We start from the raw sequence: 25,746 nt of genomic DNA on the forward strand, positions 1-25,746 counted from the left end.
GACCACGTGTGCTCACGGTGGCACTACTGGGAAAAGATCGACGTAATAAATTTCATTGCCTCGCGAGATAGATACTCCTGTTCATGCCGATACGACGCGGCTGAAACGTGCTTTAGTGCGGAAAACGTTGCATCGCAACTCCGATGTGCCTCTTTGAAATATTTCACCCGGGCTTTAAGGGAGTAAGAAACTGTTCGCGACGAAAGATCCTTACCTAAAAAGGTTTACACTTCAGCTATCTCATTCTTGATAGAATACATTTTCGAAGTGAAAATTGTCTACATTTCATTATACTGTAATATTTGTTGTGGATGTTACAGAGACATTTTGATTCAAATATCGCGTTGCTAGTGTAGATATAGAATATACATTGTAGGTTTAATATTCTAATAGGATTAAAATCAATTATTCAAGATCTAAATATGTATTTCGAAATTACAATTTCATTTTCCATTAAATTTAGAACATTCAGGATACAAGAGTGCGCAATTGTTGACGTCGAGCTTGACAAATATCTTTTCAATAGATAAAACACAATTTATATCTACAATTGCTCTTTTATATTTTTCTCACTAATACTTTGTTTCTAAAAGATGAGCTATTAGAATGAAATAAGAAGTCATAAAAGATACGCAATAATAAAGAAACTCATAAAAATTCTTTGAGCTATTCTTTTTAAAATTATTAACGTTTTCATAGTTCTCGATTTTTTATTATTCAATTGTAGTAATTTATCTAAAGTGTCGTAAAATATTTAACGATCAGTCATGAATAATTTAAGGAAATTGTGAGAAATTTGAACATTTAATTGAATTTTATGTATTCTTTGTCATCTTTTAATTGTTATTGTTATTGTTAATTTTGAAATTCTGAAAAGGTTTGTTTCGCGACAAAATATAGAGTTCTCGATATATCAACAAAATCGCCGAATATATCAATATCGTCGCGTGCACAGGCACATGCTGGCTGAAAACGTTCACAGATCACTAAAATTTGTTAACGACCCATAACTCTCTCGGTTCTCCATCTCCATCTTTCCGTGGGTTGTCCCACACCATCCACTATGTTTATATGAAAGAAGTGGCGGCTTTATAACTCTGCCAGAAGAGGTAGAAGGAGGAACGTTTCGATAGATTCTGAGCACGTGGGTGGCATTTGTTTGAGCTGCACCTTTGTAATATGAATTGAAGAGCACTTTACTATCCAATACCGTGTAGCCTCCAACGTAATTGGAGTAATGTCAAATATAGAAAAAAATTCTGAGCTATCAGAGATATCTACCGCATATGAATAAAATTTTATTCTTTATCTAAAAGTCGTAATAAATTTGAAAAATAAATCTCTTTTTTTTGTTACTCATACAACATAATTTAAATTTTTATCTGCATTAGCAAACGTTAATCTTTGTACTTGAATTTTCTTTTATATGAACGAGACAAATGCAAATCCGAATGTAGAGATAAGATAAATTTTGTTTGTGTCACTTCAATATTTACAGAATCATACTACTTTAGAACGACAAACAAAATAATATCAAATTTCTTTCAATTAAATATTCTTGGGACGTGTAAAAATTTGTAATTATTTAATACAAATCTCGTGCTGTTCAGCAGTCAAATCAATTTGTCTCGATCACGAATAATCGCTCGTAATTGTGTACTTAAAGTTGTCGACGTCGCGGAAAATATTTTCTGGACACAATCAGCTAATTAAATCTTTATTGAGCAATCACGGGCGAACAAGCGGAGTAAGTTATCGGTGTGTTTTCATCGCAGTGATCGCGAGAGTGCGCGGTGGATTCGTGACAATCGAACGTTCCAGACGAGGCCAGTTTTTATAACAATTAGGTTCAAGTGCACTCGAGTTATGGTCTCGCCGTAATTGGTGCTTTGGGTCATTCTCGAGGGGCGGGACTGATTTTATTTGTGAACCCGACGTCAAAGCGACGGAGGAGTCTAAGTCTCGAGGAGAGTAGTCTCGCAAGCGCGCGGCGACCTAAAAGTGCTCGGTAAATGCGCGCCGATGAAGTCTTCGCCGCGAGCAAATGTCGGTTGCTTCGCTCTCGCGTCATGTTCCGCGCTTGTTTCAGAAATAGACGTTGTTCGACGACGTGCTTCGTTAGCATATTCTTCTCTTACCTCCGAAGGTGCTCCGAGCAATCTTCGGCCGCGTTTGCGAATAGTGTCTCCCGTCCTTCGTTAGCAAAATCATCAGTACTTCGTAAAGTTGATAAGATAAATTTGAAAATCAACTTCGAAAAGTTAAAAAGTTTCGAAAAAAGATTTAATAAAATTTTCAGGCCGGGGAGAAATCGACTCTATATTCAAGCTGTAGACTGAAGTTTGTCGATGGGACGCGAAGACATGAATTTATTAATATCTTAATCAAAATAAAGATTACCACGGTAAATTGCTGCATAATAAATAAAAAAGCGGAAGAATATAAATAAAGAAGAAATATGTACTCTTTCGATATACACTCTTTCGATATTGCCTTGGATTGACAAGCTGTCGGCGCAAATTGGAAAAAAGCCAAAAGAAAAAAGATTGACTATGAGACAAGCGGAGAGCATGCTCTTCCGCGATTATTTTGAAGAGAAATCTCCCGGATTTTTGCTAACGTAGATCATCCGGACGCGTCGACGACGACGTCGATATGAACGCGCGTTCATTTGTATCTCGTAAATACCGCTTAAGCGTAGCGTAGCATAAATTGCGGTGGTAATGCGCACACTGTCCAGTTAGTGTGATCGTAAATTCGCATTATAATGATGTTAATGAGCCTTGGCGATAGTTTTAAAATGACTACAATGATATTATCGCATAAAATACGGATCAGCGTCTAACGCGCCGGCGATGTGTAAACTTTCCGCGAGCAATGCAAGAGAACATTCGCGCCGCGCGACTTGTAATAAAATGATAAAACCGCGAATAAATATCAAGTGTTTATGCGCTATGCTATCCATATTTAGCAACGATTGTCCTTGATTTAGCGTTTTATAGCAGAAGCGGTAATGTAAAAGTCAATTGACGAAGTCGCTCTCCCGAGTGGTTTATATTTGTTCTCTAAATTCCCTTGTTTACGAAGCCTTTTGCTTGTCCCCCGCGAGTTTGGCAACATCTCAACATCGTGATTAATGCAGTGCGGCCGCAGCTATCATCTGACAGTTAGCCGCAAATCAGAGCTTTGGAATGCCGCTCTATATGCACGGCGCAACGATGCGGTGCATTGACGTTTTCGAGTTAACGTTTGTAATTAGACAGCCAGATAGAGCGCTGGTTTATTTAGAAGTTAGTAACAAGTCAGGTCATTGGAATTCCAGTCTATATCCACGATGAGAGGCGGCGACGGACGCACGCCATTTTCAAGTTTGTAATTAGATTAGCAGATGAACAGGGTATTTAAAATCTGGGACAGGTTCCCCGGTATCTATAACGATGAAAATTGCAGCGTTGCTAACCGATGATTAATGTTAAAAGATCATTTTACAGCTAAATACAATATGACGACGGTACTGATGAAACAATGTTACATGTGAATATTATCGATCAATTATATATTCCGATTAATTATTACATCACAGCGTTTTTATTATTCAAATTATTTTTGCTATAGATTCAATTTAGCGTTACACATCGCGCCGATAATTTCGCGTTTAATATTATCATTTTCTGCTGATGTTAAATTTTTTATGCTAATTCTACATTTATTCATTCTTCAGCGATCAAAATATCCAACTTTGTTGGCTGAGTTCGAAATTGTTAGATCTCGAATTACCATATATTATCGAGAAACTTTGAGGAATTTTTTCTGTTCCGGAATTATTGAAATTCTTTGAATTGATCCAGGCGAGGGCGAAATGAATTTTAATTCTTTCGCTAAAGTTTCGGCGACCGCGTGAGTCATCAATGCCAAACTCGGCGAATGTTTGGAAATTTTTTGACGCCACGCGGATTGCGATAGCGAGCGGACAAAGACAACGCTTCTCTTTGTACATCTACGCTAAACGCTTACGCGTTTACATATGCATCGCATTACCTACATCCTACCTACGCGTTCTATATTCTTATAAATAAATGCATGTTAATATTTATGCACGGACACCGCGCATGCGGTGCAATAGTCTCGCACGAATGCGCACATATCCGCGGACATTTAGATTAAATTTAAAATATGCAAACGTATGTGGAATTCTGCGCAAAATAAACCCACGCGCAGAATTTACTAAAATGGTAGCGGCGTTTCGTTCTTTCATGCATTGTTTTTGACAGAATGCTAATTTCTTGTATGGAAACGTCAACTTCATTTTAGCAATTTCGAAAATTGTTTTAAAAAATTGCCTGGCTTTCATTAATTTACTATCGGAATGAAACTCGATGAAATTAAGTACCTTCGTTTATTCTCATTCATTTTAATCACGATAATGTAGTATCATTGATGGTATCGCTTGTGTCTCGTTTTCAAGTATTTAGATGTGAAAGCCGAAAATTTACGTATCAAAGTGAAGCAGGAAATTCGGGATAAATTGTCGGATAATGCAAATCGAATTACAATGGCAACCTTTTATTACAATGTTTATCCTTCAATGCTCTACATGCATGTGAATTTGTTGGAAACGCCACGGTCGAGTGTAAAACACCATCATTCCCAAGGTCCTATTGTGCTCGCGATATGCAAATGCTAGGCTTTATTAATTACGTCAGATCGTACTGCGTTTCGCCGGTCCATTACGATGAGCGACGGATAGCACGCGATATTGACGTAACGTATTACGTTGCAATAACGCTACGGGGGAGGACCTGAAATTATAGTAATTAATATGGCGGCCGCTAATTCGCGAGCCGTTATCCAAAATAACGCGACTTGCGTACCGTTTACAGCGATACTGCTTCCAGCAATAAATTGCATTCCGTAGTTTCGATGCAAGCACACGTCGCTGTAAACGGGAGATTAATAAGAGTAATTAACATTTCTGGAATGCGTATTTTAAACAGCGTCAATGTACACATACGGGAATCTCTGTGAAATTGCGAGTCCAACTTTCTCTCTCTCTCTCTCTCAGCGTAGCGTCTAAATGTTTTATATATTTTCTTACTTATTCGGCGGAAACTTAAATAGCGATTTGCAGTGGATAATAATATTGAAATAAGAATATTACGGATTATGTTAATTCAAGTGTGCGTGTACTGTATAAATTTTATTTGACAAAATAGATTGCTGAAACATACAGCAAGGTTTTTCGCATCACTTGGCGAATGGGCAGCTCGCTAATGCAATTTTTGAATGAAACTCAAGAAAACCGGCATGATTCCTCACGTGTAGCGGAAATTTGGCTGACACGCGCGTTGCGAAATGATTTTTCGCTACTCGCTCGCTCTTCGCAATCGCAGTTATTTTGATCGTAATTAATAAATAATTATGAAAATAAGATAGTCATATATGTGAATACGCGTGAAATTCATCGCTAGTTTCGTTCATTGATCACACGCGATATGACGACGATATGACGATTGATGGTGACGAGGGGGACGCGTTGAAATAAATCTGGCCGCGATTTCGACAGATTCCGTGTCGCGCGCGTTTTCATGTGGGCGACTTAATTTTCGCAGATACGCGCGATGTTGAATCACGGTTGACGTGAGTCACTGCGGCGATGTTCAAAAGTGCATCGCGGACGCTGGCCGATGCGAGAGTTGGCTGCGGGCTTGACAAATTCGACAGGACTGACAACGCGGCCGGGCGGTCTCCGAAAGTTGGCGGTAAAAAAGGGGGATCTTGAAATTGCGAAAGTACTTTTCGTATGAAATTGATTTCAGGAGTGTGCGCCATTCTTGTCAGAGAAACGCCGTTATACCGTCTCTATTAAAATGAGTGTATTTAAACGAGTGTAATTATCGCAAAAACAAACTAGAAAAGTTTTAATAATAAATAAAAATCTTTTTATTGTAAAGGGGTTTTATGAACGATTTAAAATGATTTATCCTTCGCAAATTGAGCATGCGAACAAATGACAGAACGGTATTATTTTTAAATTCACTTTACTTTAATAGATTGATTAAAATCCACTGACATGAGTTTGAAGTAGAAAAAGTAGTGAATAGGTTTGATATGCGACTTCTAATGTCGAAAATATTTGAAGCGTTGAATACTAGGCATAAATTTCTTTTTCGCACGTCGCACCGGGTTTTGGCAGTGCTGACAACCGAAATTAGACGTTAAATCGTATGTTCCCCGCTCCGAGAAATATGTGACGTGTGCCATATTTATGGCTCCGAATCCGAAATAGAGTTCGAACACCATCCGTATACGAGTGAGCTACAATTACGAGGCTACGCTACAATTGTTGCTCAAATCAATTACACGCTTCAAATTTACGACGACCTATATGTGTCGTTGTCAGGCAGGGAGCAGTATATTATATGTATATCTATAATAAACAGACACACGAAAATTTGTTAATTTAAAGGAAGAGTGAGAAATTGGAGTAAAAATTATTATCCGCTTTTAAAATCCGCGATTAAAATCCGCTAAAACTTTCTTCCATTTTCTGATTTTTTGGTTTTTACGACAAATCATGCGAATAAACATAGCTTGAATATGTTTTATTGCCAGGCTAAAAAAAGATTGAAAGTAATTAACTTATATATCATTTATATTTGTCAAAGTTTGTTACAAGTTAGACTTCATGTTGCGCATCAGTACCCGTCACGTATAACTGTACTTTTATTTCCATATTTTTTCGATATAAAAATATTCTCATATTTTTTCCTGTATAAAAATATAAGCAAATGAAAGCAAAATTACGTTGAAACCGATTGCGAAGAATATTTTTAGCATTTTTGCTGTTATAATATATATATCTCGTTACGTTCGGCAAAATAAAAATACAAAGAAAAGTGAATACTATGTGGAACAAGTAATCGAAACGAGTTGTACAAAACTACGCGAAATAAATGTGTTGCCAGTTACACGATTCTCTCTCACTCTAGTGGATTACTACTCGTTAACCACGAACAAACTTTCGGCATCGGTGACGTTGCGAGTGGGAGAAAAAAAGGGACGCATATACTCGCCGCGAAAAAGTTCACTCGCGAAACAAAAGAGGCTGTAGCTCGTCTGTTTTTCTTTCTCTTTTTTCGCTTTTTCTCCTTTTTTCCGGCTTTTCCGTCGAAGTAGCTCACGGGGGAGAGATAAAAGCGCATTGGTACGGGGTATCGGAAGCGAATTTTATATACCGCCGCTCGTCAAGCCTGCCAAGCTGTCGAGACGGGAGTGATGGACATGGTTAGACATTTTATCGCGTGCAAATATGCGCCGCCGCTATGGTCGGTATCAGAAAATGTGTTTACGATTAATAAATAATGATTCTCCATTCGAACAGTTTTTACGGGACTAACCGTTCGTTTACTCTGTGTAACTTTTTTCATCGCAATTATTTCCCGTGTGTACTTTATATACGTTTTAAGCTTTTATTTAGCGTAATATCTCCGTCTTGCAATTTCCGTTTTGCATAACTACCATATTGCGATATTTGTTTAAGAGAACACACAATGCAGCTCTCTTTTAATGGTTTGCTTAGAATCTAGAGATGCGAATATTACAGAAAATTAAGCTTAACGAGATATAAAATTGAGTAAAAAAGAAAGAAAGAAAGATAATACTCCATTGTACAGCATTTAAGTCGTGACGTTAATTGACTCGTTGTATAATCGAACGCGTTTTCTTGCCAAAACGAAAAAGAAATGAAAGATAAAATAAAGAAAGATCGTAAAGACTGAAAAAAGCTATTGGACTTTTACGACGACGGCTACAACGAACGACTAGAAAATCCCATCCGTTCGGAGTTCAACTCGCGTGCGTTATTTTATGTTTTCTACGATGCGCGGATGCGAAACTCGGGGGGGGGGGGGCAGATTACGCTTGCGAGTCTTCTCAGAGCGGCTTACCTGGTGCGCGGCATCATCTTCCTTTATTCGGCAGAATCAGAATTCCACCAGCATTCGGCATCTCAGCGCACACGAGACGATCACCACATTTTACGCTACTTACTCACATGTGATTAACAGTCCTTAAATTTCATGTGCTATCGGTGGCTTGATAACAGCAGCTGAACAAATTGAAATATTCTGTTATTCAAGTAAATGTGAAAAAGAAGCACTATTCTTATATTTTAATTTACTAAATTTGTCAATGTATAAAATACTGAATATATAATCGATAAATGATTATATAATTTAATACGATTTTTACAAAATTACTTTTTATTTCAATAATTTGTTGAAATTAATGCCATATCATAAATGTTTTAAAAAACGATACGAAACTGACATTATAGACTGCGGATATCTTTGCAAAGATAGATGATATATTTATTTTCGAAATTTTCACGCTTTGCAATCGGCTTTCGAATGTCAGTCGAGAAAATTTAAAATGTCGGAAAATTTTTTTTATTTTTGCGTTCCCGTTAAAAAAGTTAAAAGCTGAAAAAGCGGTTATGACACATTCAACGTGAACGGAGTGGAGGTATCGCGGCGATTCGTTTTTGCTCTTGCCGACGATCATAAATCAGTAACGCACCGTCTGATTCACAGATCAATAAGAGTTCGGTTGGCTCGTTACGGGAACGACGTTCAACGTGAAACAATGGCTCATGCTTTCCGCGTTTTCGGTTCCGCGGTATGAATTCGGCCGATGGCGCCGTTCCATAGGTTGCAGCAAGAGATATTTGCCAGATTTTGGAATGTATTATTCCAACCCAGCAATTTTAGAAAAGAAATTTATGAAGGAAAAACGCGCGATTTATACCATTTTACCATTCAGTTGTTTATTACAAAGTGTTATCAAAATGTTGAGATAAAAAATAATTTTTTGGGTATACAAAACTTTTGGTACGACAATCGTAACTTTATAAAAACTTTGTGTGGATACTTTGTTTTTTCTTACCAAAACTGCATTAAAGTTTTAATGCAATTTGTATCTGTTCCTGTCAGTTTGCACAATTTTTTCAACTAATCTCATAATACTCGTTATATCACACTGCAATGTTATTTCTAGGATATCCCGACGCGAATATTACAGAGTTGAAATTGTAAAGCCTTTAAGGCACATTTCGCAATTTACTAAGCCGTACACAGGCTGTACTAGATTTAATCACAGTGGACATTCGGAAGAAAAGCGTGTTGCAGTGTTTTAATATGTCCAATATTTAAATCTCTTGATTCTCTTGATTCCGTTTTAATCTTACGATTAAATCTCTTGAAATCTCGGATTAAAATAACGTTTATTTAAATTTAAACGAGCATTAAATTTCGTCGTCCAGCTGCAACATGTACAAATATAGTTTGAGGTTATTAATTACTTGTAATTGGAAAATTATTAATGTCACACTTTGATATGTTCTCACTGCGACGGAGAGAGAGAGAGAAAAGTCAACTCTGTATTAATTAACTAAACTGTCGTTAAGATTAAGATCGATAGGCACCGCGGAGAATATCCTATGTATAGGCAACCTAAATAACTTACTACACGACAACTTGTATAGACTCGTGGAGGATATTTCTAGGGATTCGAAAAAGCTTTCTCGCGTTACCGCAATTTACAGTCGGTTGCAGTTTTACATTTTCCCATCTCTCAATCTCGAATGCAGCATTCGGATCCGATTGGAATTTTTGCAAGGCCGCGAGTGCAAGTAATTTCTTAGCTAGACCTTCGAGTTAAATTTAATAAACGATTCATGAATTATTCAACATGTATATTTTTTCATCAGATGCTCTTTACAGATGATTTACTCATTTTTAATTATTACTATTATATTTTATTTTGATACAATTTGCGAAGGAAGCGAACTTGACTTTATTATTCTTTTGCGGCGCATCGCAAAACGAGCGGCCTGTTGCAGCAGCGACCTTCCAAAGCCACTTTCTAAATCGGCGTTGGCTGCACTAATGCGCCAGCGGAATCCGTCCGCAGTTCTGAATGCTTAACTCAACGTCCGAAATCCAATAAGAAGAGACTCGTCCGTCGTCAGGCGAAATGAGGTGCTCCGACGCGGCGAGCGTCTGTCTCTCCTCTCCTGCCGGCGAAATTAGCGTTTTCGAGTTGCTTGAATTATTCAACTGCGCAGCTACATAGCGCCGCCTTATCTTCCGGCTTTAATAATTTTCCCGGGCCAGGCTGCAATTGCGGCGCACGCAAAAGTCTGCCCCATTTGCCGGAGCATATCCGCTTCAGTTCCTCTTTTGAATTATGAACCGCCGCGATTGAGGGAGGGGGGATTGCAAAGAGGATGCAGTTTCGTCCATATGAACAGAGAAAAGGGAAAAAATGTAATCCGCTTAAGAAATATTTCATAAAATAGTTTATTAATTTTTTTCCATGTAAATATTAAAAGTTGCCTTTTCTTACAAACTCTGGAGTGATTATTTTTGAAGTAAGAACACGTATTACGTTTATTACGAATTATTCCTTCGTGGAATTATTTTGCCTAAGCTTCTTACGAAATGAGCATCTGTAGAAATTAACATTAGTTGCGTTTAAAGCAGTCGCGACAATTTCTTGCAGCTATTTAGAAATGACGCAATGAGGTACGAAGTTACCTTCCGCGTAGATTAATGTCGGGTCGACGAATACCGACGTAAACGGCATTACCTAGACGCAATAAAGAGGAACTAATTTTGCTCTTCCGGAGAGTGCGAGAGGATGCAGGTCAGCCTTCTGCATCGCATGCACACAGAGGAAATGATTAAACCCGAAAGATAGGGATAGTAGCAGCTACATCGGGGTTGTATCCTGTTGAATAATTCTCGCGCCAACTTCAAAGCGACTTCAACACCGTAGGTTAGCAATCTAAGCTTCTGAAAATTTCACCGTGACATGAAGAGAGCTTTGAGAATACATTGCTCACGCATGTCTTCGCAACTTCTTGTAGCGTGCGAGTTCTCTCTTTTACGAAGTTATATTCTACAGAAAAACAACTCGCATATCGAAAAGTATTGGTACAGTGTACAATAATAGTGGCTATTTAATCCTTTACTGATGGTAAAAAAAAAAATAAATATATCTTCCATAGAAAAAAGTTGCCGCGTATTATAGACCGTCCACTTTGTGAATGGTTCGCGCACGTGTAACTGAAACTTCCTGTAAATTGCGGCAAGATTGCCCAGAAATTGTATGTGCAATGGGCCGAACGAATCGATTGCACGGAAATAGAACCTGCCGTAATCCGAGAAACACGGGGTATTTTCTGTTATATGCAATAAAATTATTGAAAACAATCTTTGATCGAAAAATGTTTTCAGAGTAATATTCGAAAATAAAAGCGCATAAAATAATAAAACTCATTGCGGATAATAAAACTGTTTGAAATTTATTGATTTTTATATTATATATTTCTATTTTTATATTTAACATAGTTTTTGGAGGTTTAAATTTTGGAGATTATTCTTAGTTAAACAGAAAAAATTATTATTAATAATTTATTAGTAATATTTGAAGAAGAACAGATTTTTAAGAGTATATAAATGATTTTTCTTCAGTTTTTGCGTGACGTTAGAGAGAAAGATCTTACCGAACTGCATTCACAGCTCTTTTTCTAATAAAAGCGAGTCGTGACAAAAATGAGTGTAGTTACTTAACATCTCAGACAACAGAGACGCGACTATTGTGAGCGTGCATTCCACCCAACAAACGTGTTCATGCATTTAGTTCTCTTAAACGTGATTAACTTGGAAAGAATCGTTCTCGCGACCCAATGCAATTGTAGCGAGACGACGTCATCTGGTTTCCTTCCCTTACTTTTTCACGGCTCCTTGTAATAGGACCGGCTCTGGGTTTTTCACCACCGCGAGCGAACAAACTTTCAGCTATCTCTGATGCCTCTTCTGTTTTCTCAGTTTTTATCTGCGCGCTACTTGGCACCGATTCCTCTGAATTACTTTAAATTAAAAAAAAAAGAAAAGATTCGAATAAAGTAATAAAATTGGAAGAGTGGAATTCTTTCAAAAATAATGATCAAAATAATTAAAGATTTAAACGTTTAATTATTTCGTTAATAATTCAAACGTACGTTCTCGTCAAAATAAATTTTGTCACACGTTTCTTCGACTTTTGTTGCACCAAATCAGATTTATTTCATGAGAATTTAGTTTTCGAAACATTTTTTTCTTTTCTTTCATTAACTTGGTAATTTTTTTACGTGAAATAAAGTATTTCTTGAGGGGAGAGATAAAGCCTGAAATTGTTGCGTGCAGTTGCTGTATACTCGACACGATGGTTATAATAGCAAAGAATGTAATTGCGAAGCTTATCCCGAGATACGAAGCGCAAAGCCAATCCTGCCTAGAACGAGGTGGAATGCGACGACTTATTGCGGACGGGCGTTAACTTTTTCCGCACGGCGCGGTTGGGTAAACGCGACTAAGCTGAATCGGTGTGTCTCCCCTGTCTACGCCACTTTACTTTCCCTGCCAGGTTTTACTCGCAGAATTATTATTACTACGGAACACGACGGCGAGATATACTGAAATGGTTATTCAGACTAAAACGCAACGTTTTTTATGACTGTGAAAAGCACTCTAGAAGCGCTCCCGCAATTACGCGCGTGTATCTACATCGAATCGGTATTATGATCCACTCTCGATTTTTTTTTTTTCAACGCTGGCTAGAGCAGAATATCCGATGAAACGATCGATCGATTATGCTTGCGCAGTTTCGGAGCAAATGCTAGTTCACTCGTGGCTCTCTGTGGAGAGAACTGCTCTATTTAACACCTGGGGATTTGCGTCGCTTAAGCTAATCGAATTAGTCTTGCATGCTCGAGAGATTCGCCGAAGTATTCATTAGGACGACTGAGAACAAGCGCGTACTATTCGTTGCTGTAATCGAAGAGGATGTGACGCGCGCTACACAGCGCCTTTGAAAATTTAGATATTGAGTTATGGATGTATTCGCTATTGCTCATTGCATTCTCATTGCTCACTGCATTCGCTGGAAACTTGAATACGAAACTGTTTCAATAACAACATTACACTCTGTTATTACGCTAACGCCGCCCGCATGCACTTGTTTGCCACCAAACATAATGTTTGCAAGTAAAGTTTTAACGAGTTAATGTTTATGATGGAAACAACTTCATTCCGAGAAAAGATCATAACTTTACTTAGGGAAATTTATTTTTAATGGCGTTGAAATTATTATTATTTTTTCATCTGCGTCGTGTTTTGTTTTTCCGACGCTCGCGCGCGTTTCAAATTGGGACGCATTGCTCTCTGGCGCGCGAAGAAAAACAATTCACACGTCAATTCCCCCGTGATATTTCAAGCTGCATTTAAATACCATTGCCTGTTATCTTTTCCAGCCGACAAAGCTCAACGTCTACAAGAACGATGCCGAGAGCTGGGACTACACAACTCCGGCGTTGGGTGAGTCTGTTTCTCTCTCTTTCATCTCCCTCAGTTCTTTTTTTATTTTCTTCTATCGGTGTTATGTACGTGTAACTTCATAACATACACCATTCCCCGTGTTTTCTCGACATGCGTTTCAGCGATTGAAACGAAATTGAGCAAGCTCGCTTCCTTGAACGTCACCGAGGCAATTTGTCAATATTGTTTAGTATATTAATTTATTTTTATAAATTACTGAGTATTTTGAAACTTTTAAATTGTATTGTAAGTGTAGTGAATAATTTTGAAGAAATTGCAAATTTGCTATATTTACGACGTATTTTGATTATTGCAGAGATGATATCGTTAATCGATTGACTTTTGACGCAAATAATTCTTTTGGTTAGATTTTTGTAATAATTGATACGATATTCTCGCTGAATGCTAATTTGAATGTTGACGAAGACGAGCTTGCTTGATTTTTACACACAGATCGTCAATTAAATCACATTCTGCAGAAAAGAGCCAACGATCTTTGATTGGCATTTTTCTGCAGAATTCCATCCAATTGATGACACCCATTGCGTACATGCGAAACGCATGGAGGATTGTTCCCAACGCCGAACGTGTCGCGATTTCTCCCCTTTTTCAGTTTTCCATTTGTGCCGCTTCTGTACTTCGTTGCACATGATGGGGAAGCCTAATTGGATCAGACGGCATTCAGATGGTAGCGTAAAAAGGTTTCACCTTTTTAGTGTTTCTCGTACACAAGTTTCGCGAATATATATAAGATGTTTTTCTCGTTTACAAAATTTATTTTTTATTGAAGAGAAAAACAACATTTCTACTGTTTTTATAAATTTTCTCATAAATTATATCTATCGCTTTTATTTCGTAATTGGTTGAGTCGTGTAGCTCTCTTTTCACTAAAGCTTTATTGTAAATATTGAATTTTGCAACTTTTTATGCCAAATTTTTATTGCTCGCTAAAGTGTAATGGTTAAAAAAAGTTTAAAAAGTACGACCACGAATTCATGAAAATCCGACGATTTTCAAAATAAAAGCTCGATTTTACGACCGCAACGGTGCGATGGGAACGATCCTCGAGCTTGAAATTCGCTCGATCGACACGCATGAATTCGCGAACATTCATATACCACAGAATCCGATAGATCGATTCACTCTGGAATACGAGACGATGAGAGAGCGTAGGAATATGAAAGTGCGTAATAATTTATGGACCACCCATTTCGAAACGTGTAAATTTTCCGAAGCGTCAAATTGTGCACAAAGTCCGAATGTACCATAATAAACACACGGAGTACGCCGCGCTAGAACAGCATTAAATGCATTTCGCCCAGCGAAGCAGCGTCGCAACGCATCATTATGAGCTTCACTCCGCGATTTATTACGGCTGACAACATATTTTTTAAATTGCAAGTTTACCAGTCGCACACAGAGCACATAGAGCTGTATCTCAATTTCGTCGCGAATAATAAAACGTATCCGCGGACTAATTACATTTTATTTCAACGTCCCGAAGCGTTTTACGAGTAATGTAATATTTCAGTTGATTTTGTTGCCGGTAATTTATTTTCGCAAAATAATTCATAAAACTAATCCCTTCCTGTCCCGACTATTCCGACCGCATATCGATCTTGTGAAAAAAATACGAAACAAAGATTTAAAAAAACGGAGTTGGGAACCCATGCTTGTGTGATTCATTATTGCAAAAATTGCAGTTCACTGACCGATGATTAAATCGTTTACTCGAAGGCACGAATATGGATGAACGGAATGCGGCTTTCGCGTTGCGTAAAAGAATGACCGTTTAGCAGCTCAACGCCGCTTGGTCGTGATGCGTAAATTATTTCGAGTTATCTTGTGACGTTAATTACCGCGTTTCTTTCTACCGCGGCTAATGAAGATTACCAACGTCACGTGCGGGCGGTGTCCTCGCCCCACAGCATTAGCACCGTTTTCGAGATAATCGCGTCCGAGTACTGTGGTTTCGTTGCGCGAATTAGAGCGTCAAATAGCAATTACGCTAAGACAATCTAGCGGTATGACTTTATTTTAATCATTAGAAGTAAGATTCGCTGCTGAAATAAATTGGTAATCGCAAACAAAGTTGTAGCAAAACAATTTTATATTTTAATTATACAGAATGTTTGACATAGCAAATTTTTGAGATCACTTAGAGATGAAAATTTTTATATCAAATTGTCGAAGCTACAATATTTTTAAGTACAAAGTGTTTGAAATTGATCAGATTGTCAAAAATTCACGCGTCTTTATTATATGACAAATCTCAGAAATCTATTATTAATGAATGACATGGTTAGTCTCAGACTTTATATATTTTAAATTATTTTAAAATAATTCTATTCTTTTAATAATATATAATATTAAAATAAAATTAATTGGATTGACTCACCATGATGTACAGCAGTAGAGTTGCTCACAAATTGATTTGTAACATATAAAATATATTCAAATTATAGCAGCATTTAAAATAATTATGTAAAAGTTTAATGTGAGTAATAATTATTTCTTAAATAATTATTTCAAACGCTGCTATAATTTGAATATATTTTGTATGTTGCAGATCAACTTGTGAACAACTCTGCTGCTGCGCATCATGGTGAGTCAATCCAATTTATTTTATTTTAATATTATTAAAAGAATAGATTAAAAAATAATTTAAAATATATATAAGGTGTCTGAAACTAACCGTCACTTATTAATAGCAGATTTCTAAGGTTTATTTCTCATATAGTATTTTATATAATAGTATTTCACGTATTTTTTCTCATATAGTAGGGATATAAAAATCGATATGCAACGTGCCTGAGCGCGTGAATTTTTGAGAATTTAATCAATCAATTTTAAATACTTCGCATTTAAAATTACTATAGCTTCGACATTATGGTATAATGATTTTCATCTCGAATAAGAAATTTCTTTATCATCGTTTTTTATCTTATTGTATCAAATATATTAACGTCAAAGTTCTCGCTAACATTAGTTACGCATGCGCGTGTAATTTATGCATTCGAGGATCGATGCTAAGATCGCGATGTAATATTTAAACTAGCATTAACAACTCAAAACACGAGGGAAAGTTTGTGAACGGTAAATTGCGATAACTAACGCGTGAATTCGCACAAGACTTCTACATCGCTGCGAGCGGCAATTAGCGGGAAGCAATTGCTGGCATATCGCGTGCCAGGTACAAGCCTTAAACAGGATTTCGGTCGAACGACAAGCGAGCGGGGCACTCGAGGAATTCGCCCCAATTACGCGCGGCCTGACGTTCCGTCACTAGCAGACACCCCATCGACGACGTGCCCTTTCGACTGCTCTGAGCTCTAAGAGACGAATTTCCGTGCTAATTGCCATCGTTTTCGGATACACAGGATTCGCTCGTTAAGAACCTGATCCTAAAAGAGTCTTTATTATATCTGCTCCGTTCTTATCACGATAATTCTCTTTTTCAAAATTAAAAATTTTCTACACAAGATTGTTATCTTGATGAAAAATTGAGTTAACTTTAGAAAAACTGTAAAAATATATAGCGTTATTATTTAATAGATTATTCATTGGAAAACTAGTGAATGAAATCCATTTGCACATATACTTTTGTAATGAATATTAATACTTTCACTTAATACACTAAGAAATAATTTTTTTACATTTTCTGCCATGTCTAATAGTAGATAAAATTTTTTGCAATAGAATTTTCTTTTTACTGTTCTATGATGTGAAAAGTAATTATATTATCATGCTCTTTTTCCAAATATTTTTCCAAGATTATTAACTTTACTTTCTTATATCACCCATGTATTTTTAACACTTTTACAGTTCAGATCAATTCGTAAAAATTAGGTCAGTCAAATACCTTTTCAATATAACTATCTGTGTGATTGAGTAAAATAATACGGGAACTATTGATAGATCTTATCAATTTCTGGATAGAGAATGTCTGGCTATCACTGGAAGAAACTCGATTACGTAATCCCCACGGGATGTTTGCGTCGACAAACCTGTCTGCCGGACTAATTGCATCGGAGATAGGTCAGGTCGATTGCTGTACTTCTAACCTTTCCATCCTTGCATCCGCATCTCGCGGATGAAAGTTTCATTAGGTTTAGAGGCGATATTGCGCGGTTACGACCGCAACCTGCATTTCTGCGAAGGAAAGCAACCGTGCCATTTTTGCAGTTCGAGACGATCGGCACTGTGTATCGATCCGCAATTCCGCCGCCAGTCGAACAGTTTATCGTGAGAGCGGCATAAATCAAATTTTGAAGGGTAATCAGTTTAAATCAGATATCAATAAAGATATAAGCCATCTATTACCTATTCTAACAAGATGCTCAAAACTTGAACTCGAACCCTTCAACTTCGAGACGAATAATTTATCAAGCGTGCAAGCGAAAGAGTTGTCACATTTTCGCCGACAATAATCGCTGATTAAATTACTAGTTTTCCCGATAGAACTCGTCGTGAAGCAACGTGTGCGGGTCGGCGCTGTCGGCAGCGCGCATCGACCGAACTCGAAATAAACCGGCTTAACTCATCTTTGTATTTTAATCAACCGTGCCTGTGAGAGCACCATTGTGCAACAACGGCGCGTTTCGGTCCGCGCGATTCTCCGGGCGATTAAGATTCGCGATTAATCTGCTGCCTTCTGTCGTCTCTACTCAATTACACCCGCAGAAATAGCGTTCGGCCGGACGGCGATCAATCCCCGCCGATCGAGTTACCCCTAATTTTCTGTCATCGCGAAAGAGCGCGCGGACATACCGATCCGGTATTTCGATTTGGCAACGGTGACGACGGAGACGTACGCGCGGCGTCGTTATTGGCTCCGCGCACATTTCTCCATTCGGCGTGTATAAATGTCGCACGCGGCGCACAAAGGATGTCTCGTCGACGTCGACAGCGACGAACAAAGCCAAGTTTGTGCCGAGAAAGTGGGCAGGCTGACGCGATTTTATTATACCGCGGTGCGCGCGCGAGAAGCATCTATCCGGGCACACGATTAAATAAACGAAGGCGTTGTCTCGATAATACGGTAAGACTCCATTCCGCCTTTGTCTCGAAGATTGAAACTTCAGCGAAGAAACGGGGAAATACAAAAGCGGGGAATCCTTAAAAAACGCAAGCCTGCTTATTTAATAGACTTATTTTAATGAACGCGTTACTTTATTTTGCCGAGACCACACTATTAAATGTGTCTTATTTTTTAACTCGCGTTTCTGAAACAGACGGCTCTGAAGTCTGCGAGAATTATGTATTTGTATTTTTTCTCTCTCTCTCTCTCAGAAAGTTATACCGCAAGCAAATGAAAATATATATTACTCGCCGAGAGAAGCGTCTGCGGTTGACAAGGCGCATTTTACTTTATCATCCTAATGTATTCATTCATAAGAAATTCGTACTTTTTTAATGCATCTCGTTTACTCTATAAAATGGTTCATGTTTCTTCTTTTTTACACCAACTTTCTTTTCGAACCGAAGTTTCTCTTTTCTACAAGTTATACTAGACGATGGAAAATTGGGTTATGCTCTACTAGCAACTCTTTCGCAACTGCTGAATTCTATCTGTCGCTACATAGCGCAACTATGTGTCGTGTAACGAAATTTTTCTTATGACAGTAAATTGGAGTAAATCGTATTGAGTTGCGCTAAATACACGAAATGCGCGAGATAAAAATGACAAAAATGGCACGGTGAATTTACTTCTCAGCAGCATCTTTTAACAATATTACGCGATATTACGCGAAAATATCAGATAATTCTCCTCTATATAATAATAAGCACTAATATGCAGCGCACGAATTACCTGCAATTATGCGTTTTCTCTTTTGCGTTAAACACGGCTATGAAATATTTGCCGTGAAGTACAATACGTGATGCTATCATCGCCGCCTTTGCGTGATTAATTTCAACGTTAGCTGGCACTAATATCATCAGAGCTGCGGACGCTCATTACATCTAGAGTAAATTTCTATGTTGATTATTTCGGGCGCATTACACGTTATGAAGTTTATATTGTGAAGTTGTGCCAACTCTATAAATTTACCGAGTAATTACTTTGCCTAGGTTGACGTTAACAGACATTTCTGTAGTAATAACTTTCTCGCGCATTACAGTCCCCAAATTAACAAACTTTCACGCTAATTGTTTCTGATGCAACGGTATCGCGGAATATATGTGCCATTCCGGATCGTCGGAATTTCGGCAATAGGCGGTAAATCTAAGTGCGCAGCTTCGAGATAAGAGTAATTGAAATCTTGGAATTCCTAAGAAGGTGAAACGCGACGGTTTATAACGTTGTTAAATGCTGCTCGACAATTATCTCCTCGTTCCATGACAAAATTATAAAGTTTGTACTATTGCGCGCGTTGAAATTCTAATATCTTGTCAAGATTTTGTTTGGAGAAAATTATAAAATTCTGCACAATAAGCCAAAATGTAGCGTTTGAAGAGTCAGGTTATTTTCCTCTCGCAAAAAGAACGAGTGGAAAATAGTAAACAGAAATTCGCTTATATAGGGTTGCGTCACGAACTCGTGCACGCGGAGCAGATTTTGCGACCTGGGATTAATCTTGCGAGCAAAAGGGGACCGAAATATTACGTATGCGAGACAAAAGGAAGCCGACGTAGTCGCATCCGAGTATAAATCTTTTGCTGTATCGAGAGATTTAAGTTTGCGACGCCCCCCGCGAGGCACTATGACTTGCGAGATGCTTTCGATCGGGGAATGGAACTGGAATAAACTCGGCTTCGCGGAGCGTGGTGAAATAGAGACGAGGCGGAATGGATTGATCCTTTGCATAAAACTTTAAACTCCAATTCAGCGATTTCTCACTAACGGAGCGGAGCGGAACGCCCAGGACAAATGGCGCGAAAAATCGGATATCGCGTGTTTAATGTCATTTCAAGGTCTTTGATACTTCTTCAGAGGATTCGAAGAAGGTGCGAGATTTTCTGTGACATCGGCTGGATGAAATAAAATGTCAATCTTAAAGGTTATCGGTTGAGGAATAATGCTCGGTGCAAACGGCTACTAAAATAGACGGCAATATTTTCACAAGGTGCTTTGCAACACCTACGGTTTAAGAACGAGTTCAAAAATAAAGAATACACAATTTAGTAAAAAAATTTGACTTTATGCGTCCGAGACTTTATTAATTTAAGACAATACATGCAATCATTAACACAGTGAAAGATGTTTTTCGCGTAAAATCTCTGGCAAATGAAAACGGTATGAAGACCACTGTTGTGACGCTTTTTTATTACGAGCAAGTACAAAGTGCGGTTTACGATCGGAACGTAGCAAAGCGAGAGGGTTAATCGCCACTCAAGTCGGCGCGAAACGAAGCGATGATTTATTGGCGCGCGGATCGCAGCTGCGACGCGCCGGAGTGCAACAAGATATGCGACGTATGCATTATAACCGACTGTCCGCGCCTGTTTAAACGCGTCGAACATTCTGAAGCGGAATATCTGTGCGTCGCGAAACGGAGAAGTCACGCGCTAGACACCTCGGAGTGCATTTTCGTTGGAGATTTATGAGTTTGCTGCTTTCCTCGTAAGAGACAAGTACGCCCGTTAACGAGCGAAGTGTCGTCGAGATTGCGGAGTCCACCTCAGCGAACACTTCGAGATTCACCGGTCTCGGTGTTTACCACGGAGATCATTTAAACTCGACTCGATATTAAGCGATCAGTCAAGAGAGATCGCGCGTCTTGTAACTAGCCTGATCATCCCTGAAGTTGTGCAAATAATTTCGTACCGGGAGAAGTTACGACATGCTCATCCAACTGAGAAGTCTAATGGATTCAATATTATGACTGTAAATACCGAGTGAGCTGTGAAACTAATTTGTTTAAATTCATTGGTACTTTCAAAACTGGACAACTAATTTAAGTTCGAAACGATAATAATTAATAATATTTTTCGAATTGAAATTATTTATGAACTGCAGAGTTAATCGCGTCGGGGAATATTTTAATAATAAACGAATAATATATTATTATCGCACACACACAAAATTACGATTTAATAATATTGCGACTTGTATTGTATAAATAATTTATGACGCAACAAGTTTCATTATATTTCGAACATCATAACATGAATATTTGTTACATATTATTAACAATCTCTTTATATAAGCAGCTTAAATACTTACTGAAGATTTTACATATCATGTGCGCGCGAAATCGCTCTTGTAAGATGATTACGATTTTAAATTATTTATTACGTCAGAACGTGGATATTGTATGGAAACATAATTTCGGAGTATAATTTGGTAAATTACGCTCATATTGAATATTCCTTCTGCGTGTTCGACGTGTTTTATAACAGATTCCTTTCGGTTAATTGAATGGCCGGCTTGAGTTTAACGCGGCGGAATTAATAATCCTCGTAACGTCGTACCATAATTATACCGACGAGTACTATCCAGTCTCGCGACGGCTGAAATAAATCATCGTCACGGCTGGCGAAAGTCATTACGCTCTATGATTACTACAAACGCTTAAGGAAAATAAACTCTTCGGCTAGCCGCGACATTGCGTTTTACCGAACGGCGAGTAAGACGACAGGAGCTTGTTTTCTCTGAAAACAAGCATCGGTAGCTGGCTTCGATCGTATCAAAAATAATCGTGTCCAACGGTTGTGTTCTCTGATCCAAAAACTACCATCGCGTTTTTACAAAGTCACATTAGTCTTGCCTCACGCTAAATTCAATTTTCAATTAATCAAATTATCGAATATCATTAACTATATTATGCCACAATGATTTTCATACAATTTGTAGACGAAAAATCTCATCAGTTCGTTTCTCTGTTTTTCTATTTTAATAACTTAGCGACTTAAGGGAAAAACAGAATTAGACTTTGTAGTAAAGGAGATAAAGAAGGAACGCTGCAACCTTTCAACTTTCAGTAAAATGTTCAGCAGTCACTCTCGTCAATTGATTCTTCTTCATATTTAATCATTCGCGACGGTAAATCGATATTGCAGCTCGACTTTTCGGGGCTCATGAAATGTTGCGAGGTCGGCCAGACGCACACCAGTAAGAGATCGATGGGTTGTCGACCCCGGATCTGATCTCGTTCTCGACGCGCTTCGATTCCGAGCGCAGCGCGAACACTGACGGATCCATTTGTCCGTGGATGAAGCGGGTCGCGGCGTCGCGTGCTCGCTCGCATACAATGGGCCTGGTATTTCCGTACGAGCGTCGGCGTTCCAATAAAAGATACCCGTCACTTCGAATTAGAATTCCCGGGACTTTGCGGCAGATTTGCAGCCCCGTCAATCGCGGCACCTCCCGGATCGCGTGTGTGCGTGCGTGCACGCGCGTGCCTACGTGACCGCGAGCCCTTTTGTGTCGCCTCCGTAAAATTGCACGTACTAGAATGCAGTCGTTTAAGATGAAATGGAGAAATAACGACGCGGAACAATGGAAAATTAACCGGCAATTATCAAACGAGCCGAGACGCCATTTCACGCTACAAGATTGCCAAGATTGCACTTCAGAAGCATCGCATTGTGTAGATCTGCAAAAAATTTGAAAATTAATATTACAATATTAATCAGATTGCTCTCGATTTATTCTATTAATTTAAATAAACTTTAATTAAATTCTTCCATAAAAGATTTTGCAAGATTTAATCAAAGTAGAGATTTCAAAGAAATCTAAAGAAATTGGAGTGACGCGCGCGGACAATCGAAAAAGATGATTTTTATCGACACGCGTACAGTAGCAGCTTCCGATGTCTCGTACGGGCGAAACGCTGTCAGCAACTTGTCAACGATACGATAGATTGAAGTAAACTAAATATAGATACTCTATTTGGCGCGGAATGAGGAAGAGGCACTGGCGCGTTATGGCAAGACAAATCACCGAGAAGTTCCTGATTCCGATCAAGATCGGCGACCGAACGCGAGAGTGACTAACGAGCTCGGCCGAAAGTTTAGACGCGGACTAACACCTACCATTCGAGTTTGAATTTGTAGCTTGTCCGGCCGACGTCACGGTACATCTCCGTCGAGCTATTCAGTCAGTCAAATTCTTTGTCCGCTTTTCCTAAAGGAAAGATAAAACGGTCAAGTCTCGTATCTGGTAACGAAATAAAAGACGACCCCGGGTGAGCATGTGACAGTCCGGATCCCATCTAAGCTTGCCGCGCACTCTCGACTTACGTACACTTCCGTCGTTTACATTCCAGACACAGTGATTTCCATGCCAGAATCCCGAAATTTTTAAATTCACTTACCAACTTCAAGGATTTTGCTCGTTCATGTCTCAAAATTGCTGAGATATAAAACTCCGCTACGCATATCAATGCGCTATGAGTTAATTGTATTTTATGCGATAATAAGAATAATACACGAATCTGTGTTTATATTTAGATTTACTTAAAAGAATTAGGAACGTGCGCGCGGATAGACTGATTCTCAGCATGTTGATAAAAAAAATTGCAGAAAAATAGTTGCTATCTGAAAATTAGCCATGAAACTTTCTGTGAATCTCACTTCATTAAAATCTCATTAGACAGTACCTGTTCTCTCTCTTCCTCATGATAAATTTTAGTAACCAGAGTTTGTAAAACCATTCCGCAACTTTTTCAACATTTCGCACGATTGCAGCTGAGAGAATCAAACATATAATGGCTGCATTCCGTGCGAGCATCAGCCACCGACGAAAGTTCTTGCCGTCATCTGTAGCTATTCGCCGTCGAAATCTGGTCAGAATCTCTCGGCGCAAGAAACCCGAAACTGGGGATGGTATAACGGCGCGAAGTGACCACATTCCAGGATAGTTTGTGTAACGCGCCACTTCGTCGGCACCGTCGCCATTTTAACTTGGCAAGTGCCGACCCGATCTTCGGCCAACCTACCAGAGCCCGGTCTCTTCTCGCGTCTCTCGCGCCGAACAACCGCGAAACCCACGCGTCTATCGTGCCGAACTTTCGGACAAATTAGCAATTTGCCAGCAACAGACTCCACCCTGGTCCCGAAGCACCGATTGGCGCTCGAGAGAAGTGACCACCTTGCGGTCAGCAATTATGGACCGCCTCTATTCGTCGTGTACATCACGTTAGATATACAGAGTGTCCCTGGACGCTTTCCTTTGGCGCTGGTTACTGTGTGTGTTTTCATATAGATTCGTGCGGTTGGCCCGAAACTTTGACTACGAAGCATCAAGAATCTGTCTTGGGAGAATTTATTACTTTTCAATTCCCCTTTCAATTCCCATTGTCGCGAAATTCTAGAATTATAAATTGAAACTTTTCGAATTTTACGGTGCTTAGAGAAAAGATTAATTAAACAAGTTAAAAATTTTATTACATTTTATTGCTAGAACTAAAATCATAATTTGGAATGAAGTTAAATATTCTACAATTTATTAAATGTAACTTTTATTTCGTTCTTCCTTGCCATCGCATATTTTTCAGAATTATACCTATTTTGTTACATTTCGAAATGTAAGGTTAACATATTTAATGATGTAGTTATTCATATTTAATTAATCTAATTACCTTAATAGTCCCTGAAATCACGTATGGAATTTAATATAATTTATTGCAATTCTCTGCTATGACGACTCAACTTTTCCTTGAGAGCGGCAGGCTGAGCAAGAACGAAATTACAACAGTCCTCACTAATCTCGCCTTTCACAGTTACAACGAGCTGTTATCAGCTTTACCACAATGGCAAGACACGTAATTGCAATTTCGCCGTAGAAACAGTGTTGCAATCATGAACGTTAGATTTGTGACGACTGCGGCAGTTTATACCGTTACTATAACTATGTGGCTCACTTTTGCAATAAGTGGCTCTTGCTGTAAAATGCCTTATTGCAAGCGCAAATAGATAAAGGAAACTTACTGTAATCTCATCGAAGAGAGAGAGAGTTACTTGTCGCGGCGGAAATCGCGCTTTTTTATGTCTCAACAAAATTCTATCCAACAAAATACGTATTTTTTTTCTCCACGAGATTTTTGCTTTCACTTTTTGCTTTTGCTTTCGTTTATCGCAGTTCTTCCCGAGAGAAGTATGAGAGAGATTCACAATGCGAGTTTCTCGTTTAATTTACTGTCGTAAATAAGTTAATCCTTGAATAACGAGTCCTTTATCAACATTAGATTATTGCGACCGTTTGTTTAAAGTTGATCTTAAAATATCATTAAGCTATTTAATCCTGATTTATACCGTTCTTTTCCTCAGTTCGAGCTTTCCCTCGGAATTATACCGGTGTGACGCGTAATGGTCGCTCAGGAATTTCGCTAAGGCATTTCTCAAGAGAGTGTCGCGGGAAGGGTTGAGGGCTCTCGTTACTTAT

General features: G+C 38.5%; 1 protein-coding gene and 1 long non-coding RNA gene across 12 annotated transcripts in view; one reads left to right on the plus strand and one right to left on the minus strand.

Annotated features, from left to right (window-relative positions):
• The window catches only part of sm (smooth), a 176,714-nt gene that overhangs the window by 79,948 nt on the left and 71,020 nt on the right, over nucleotides 1–25,746 (plus strand). For 7 of the 11 annotated variants that reach the window (XM_067348595.1, XM_067348594.1, XM_012378932.2 and 4 more), the window contains exons 6-7: nucleotides 13,355–13,418; nucleotides 15,988–16,023. In XM_067348595.1, the coding sequence (XP_067204696.1) occupies nucleotides 13,355–13,418; nucleotides 15,988–16,023 (100 nt within the window). The remainder of the gene's footprint in view (nucleotides 1–13,354; nucleotides 13,419–15,987; nucleotides 16,024–25,746) is intronic. The other 4 variants (XM_067348597.1, XM_067348600.1, XM_012378934.2 and 1 more) reach the window with 1 other exon arrangement.
• LOC136997647 (uncharacterized) lies at nucleotides 22,688–24,200 on the minus strand. The gene is made up of 3 exons (XR_010888309.1): nucleotides 23,963–24,200; nucleotides 23,397–23,487; nucleotides 22,688–22,957 (listed from the first exon to the last, which is right to left on the minus strand). It is a non-coding gene; the product is annotated as an uncharacterized lncRNA (long non-coding RNA).

Source organism: Linepithema humile, chromosome 2, assembly GCF_040581485.1.
Source record: "Linepithema humile isolate Giens D197 chromosome 2, Lhum_UNIL_v1.0, whole genome shotgun sequence".
Classification (NCBI taxonomy): Eukaryota; Metazoa; Arthropoda; class Insecta; order Hymenoptera; family Formicidae; genus Linepithema; species Linepithema humile.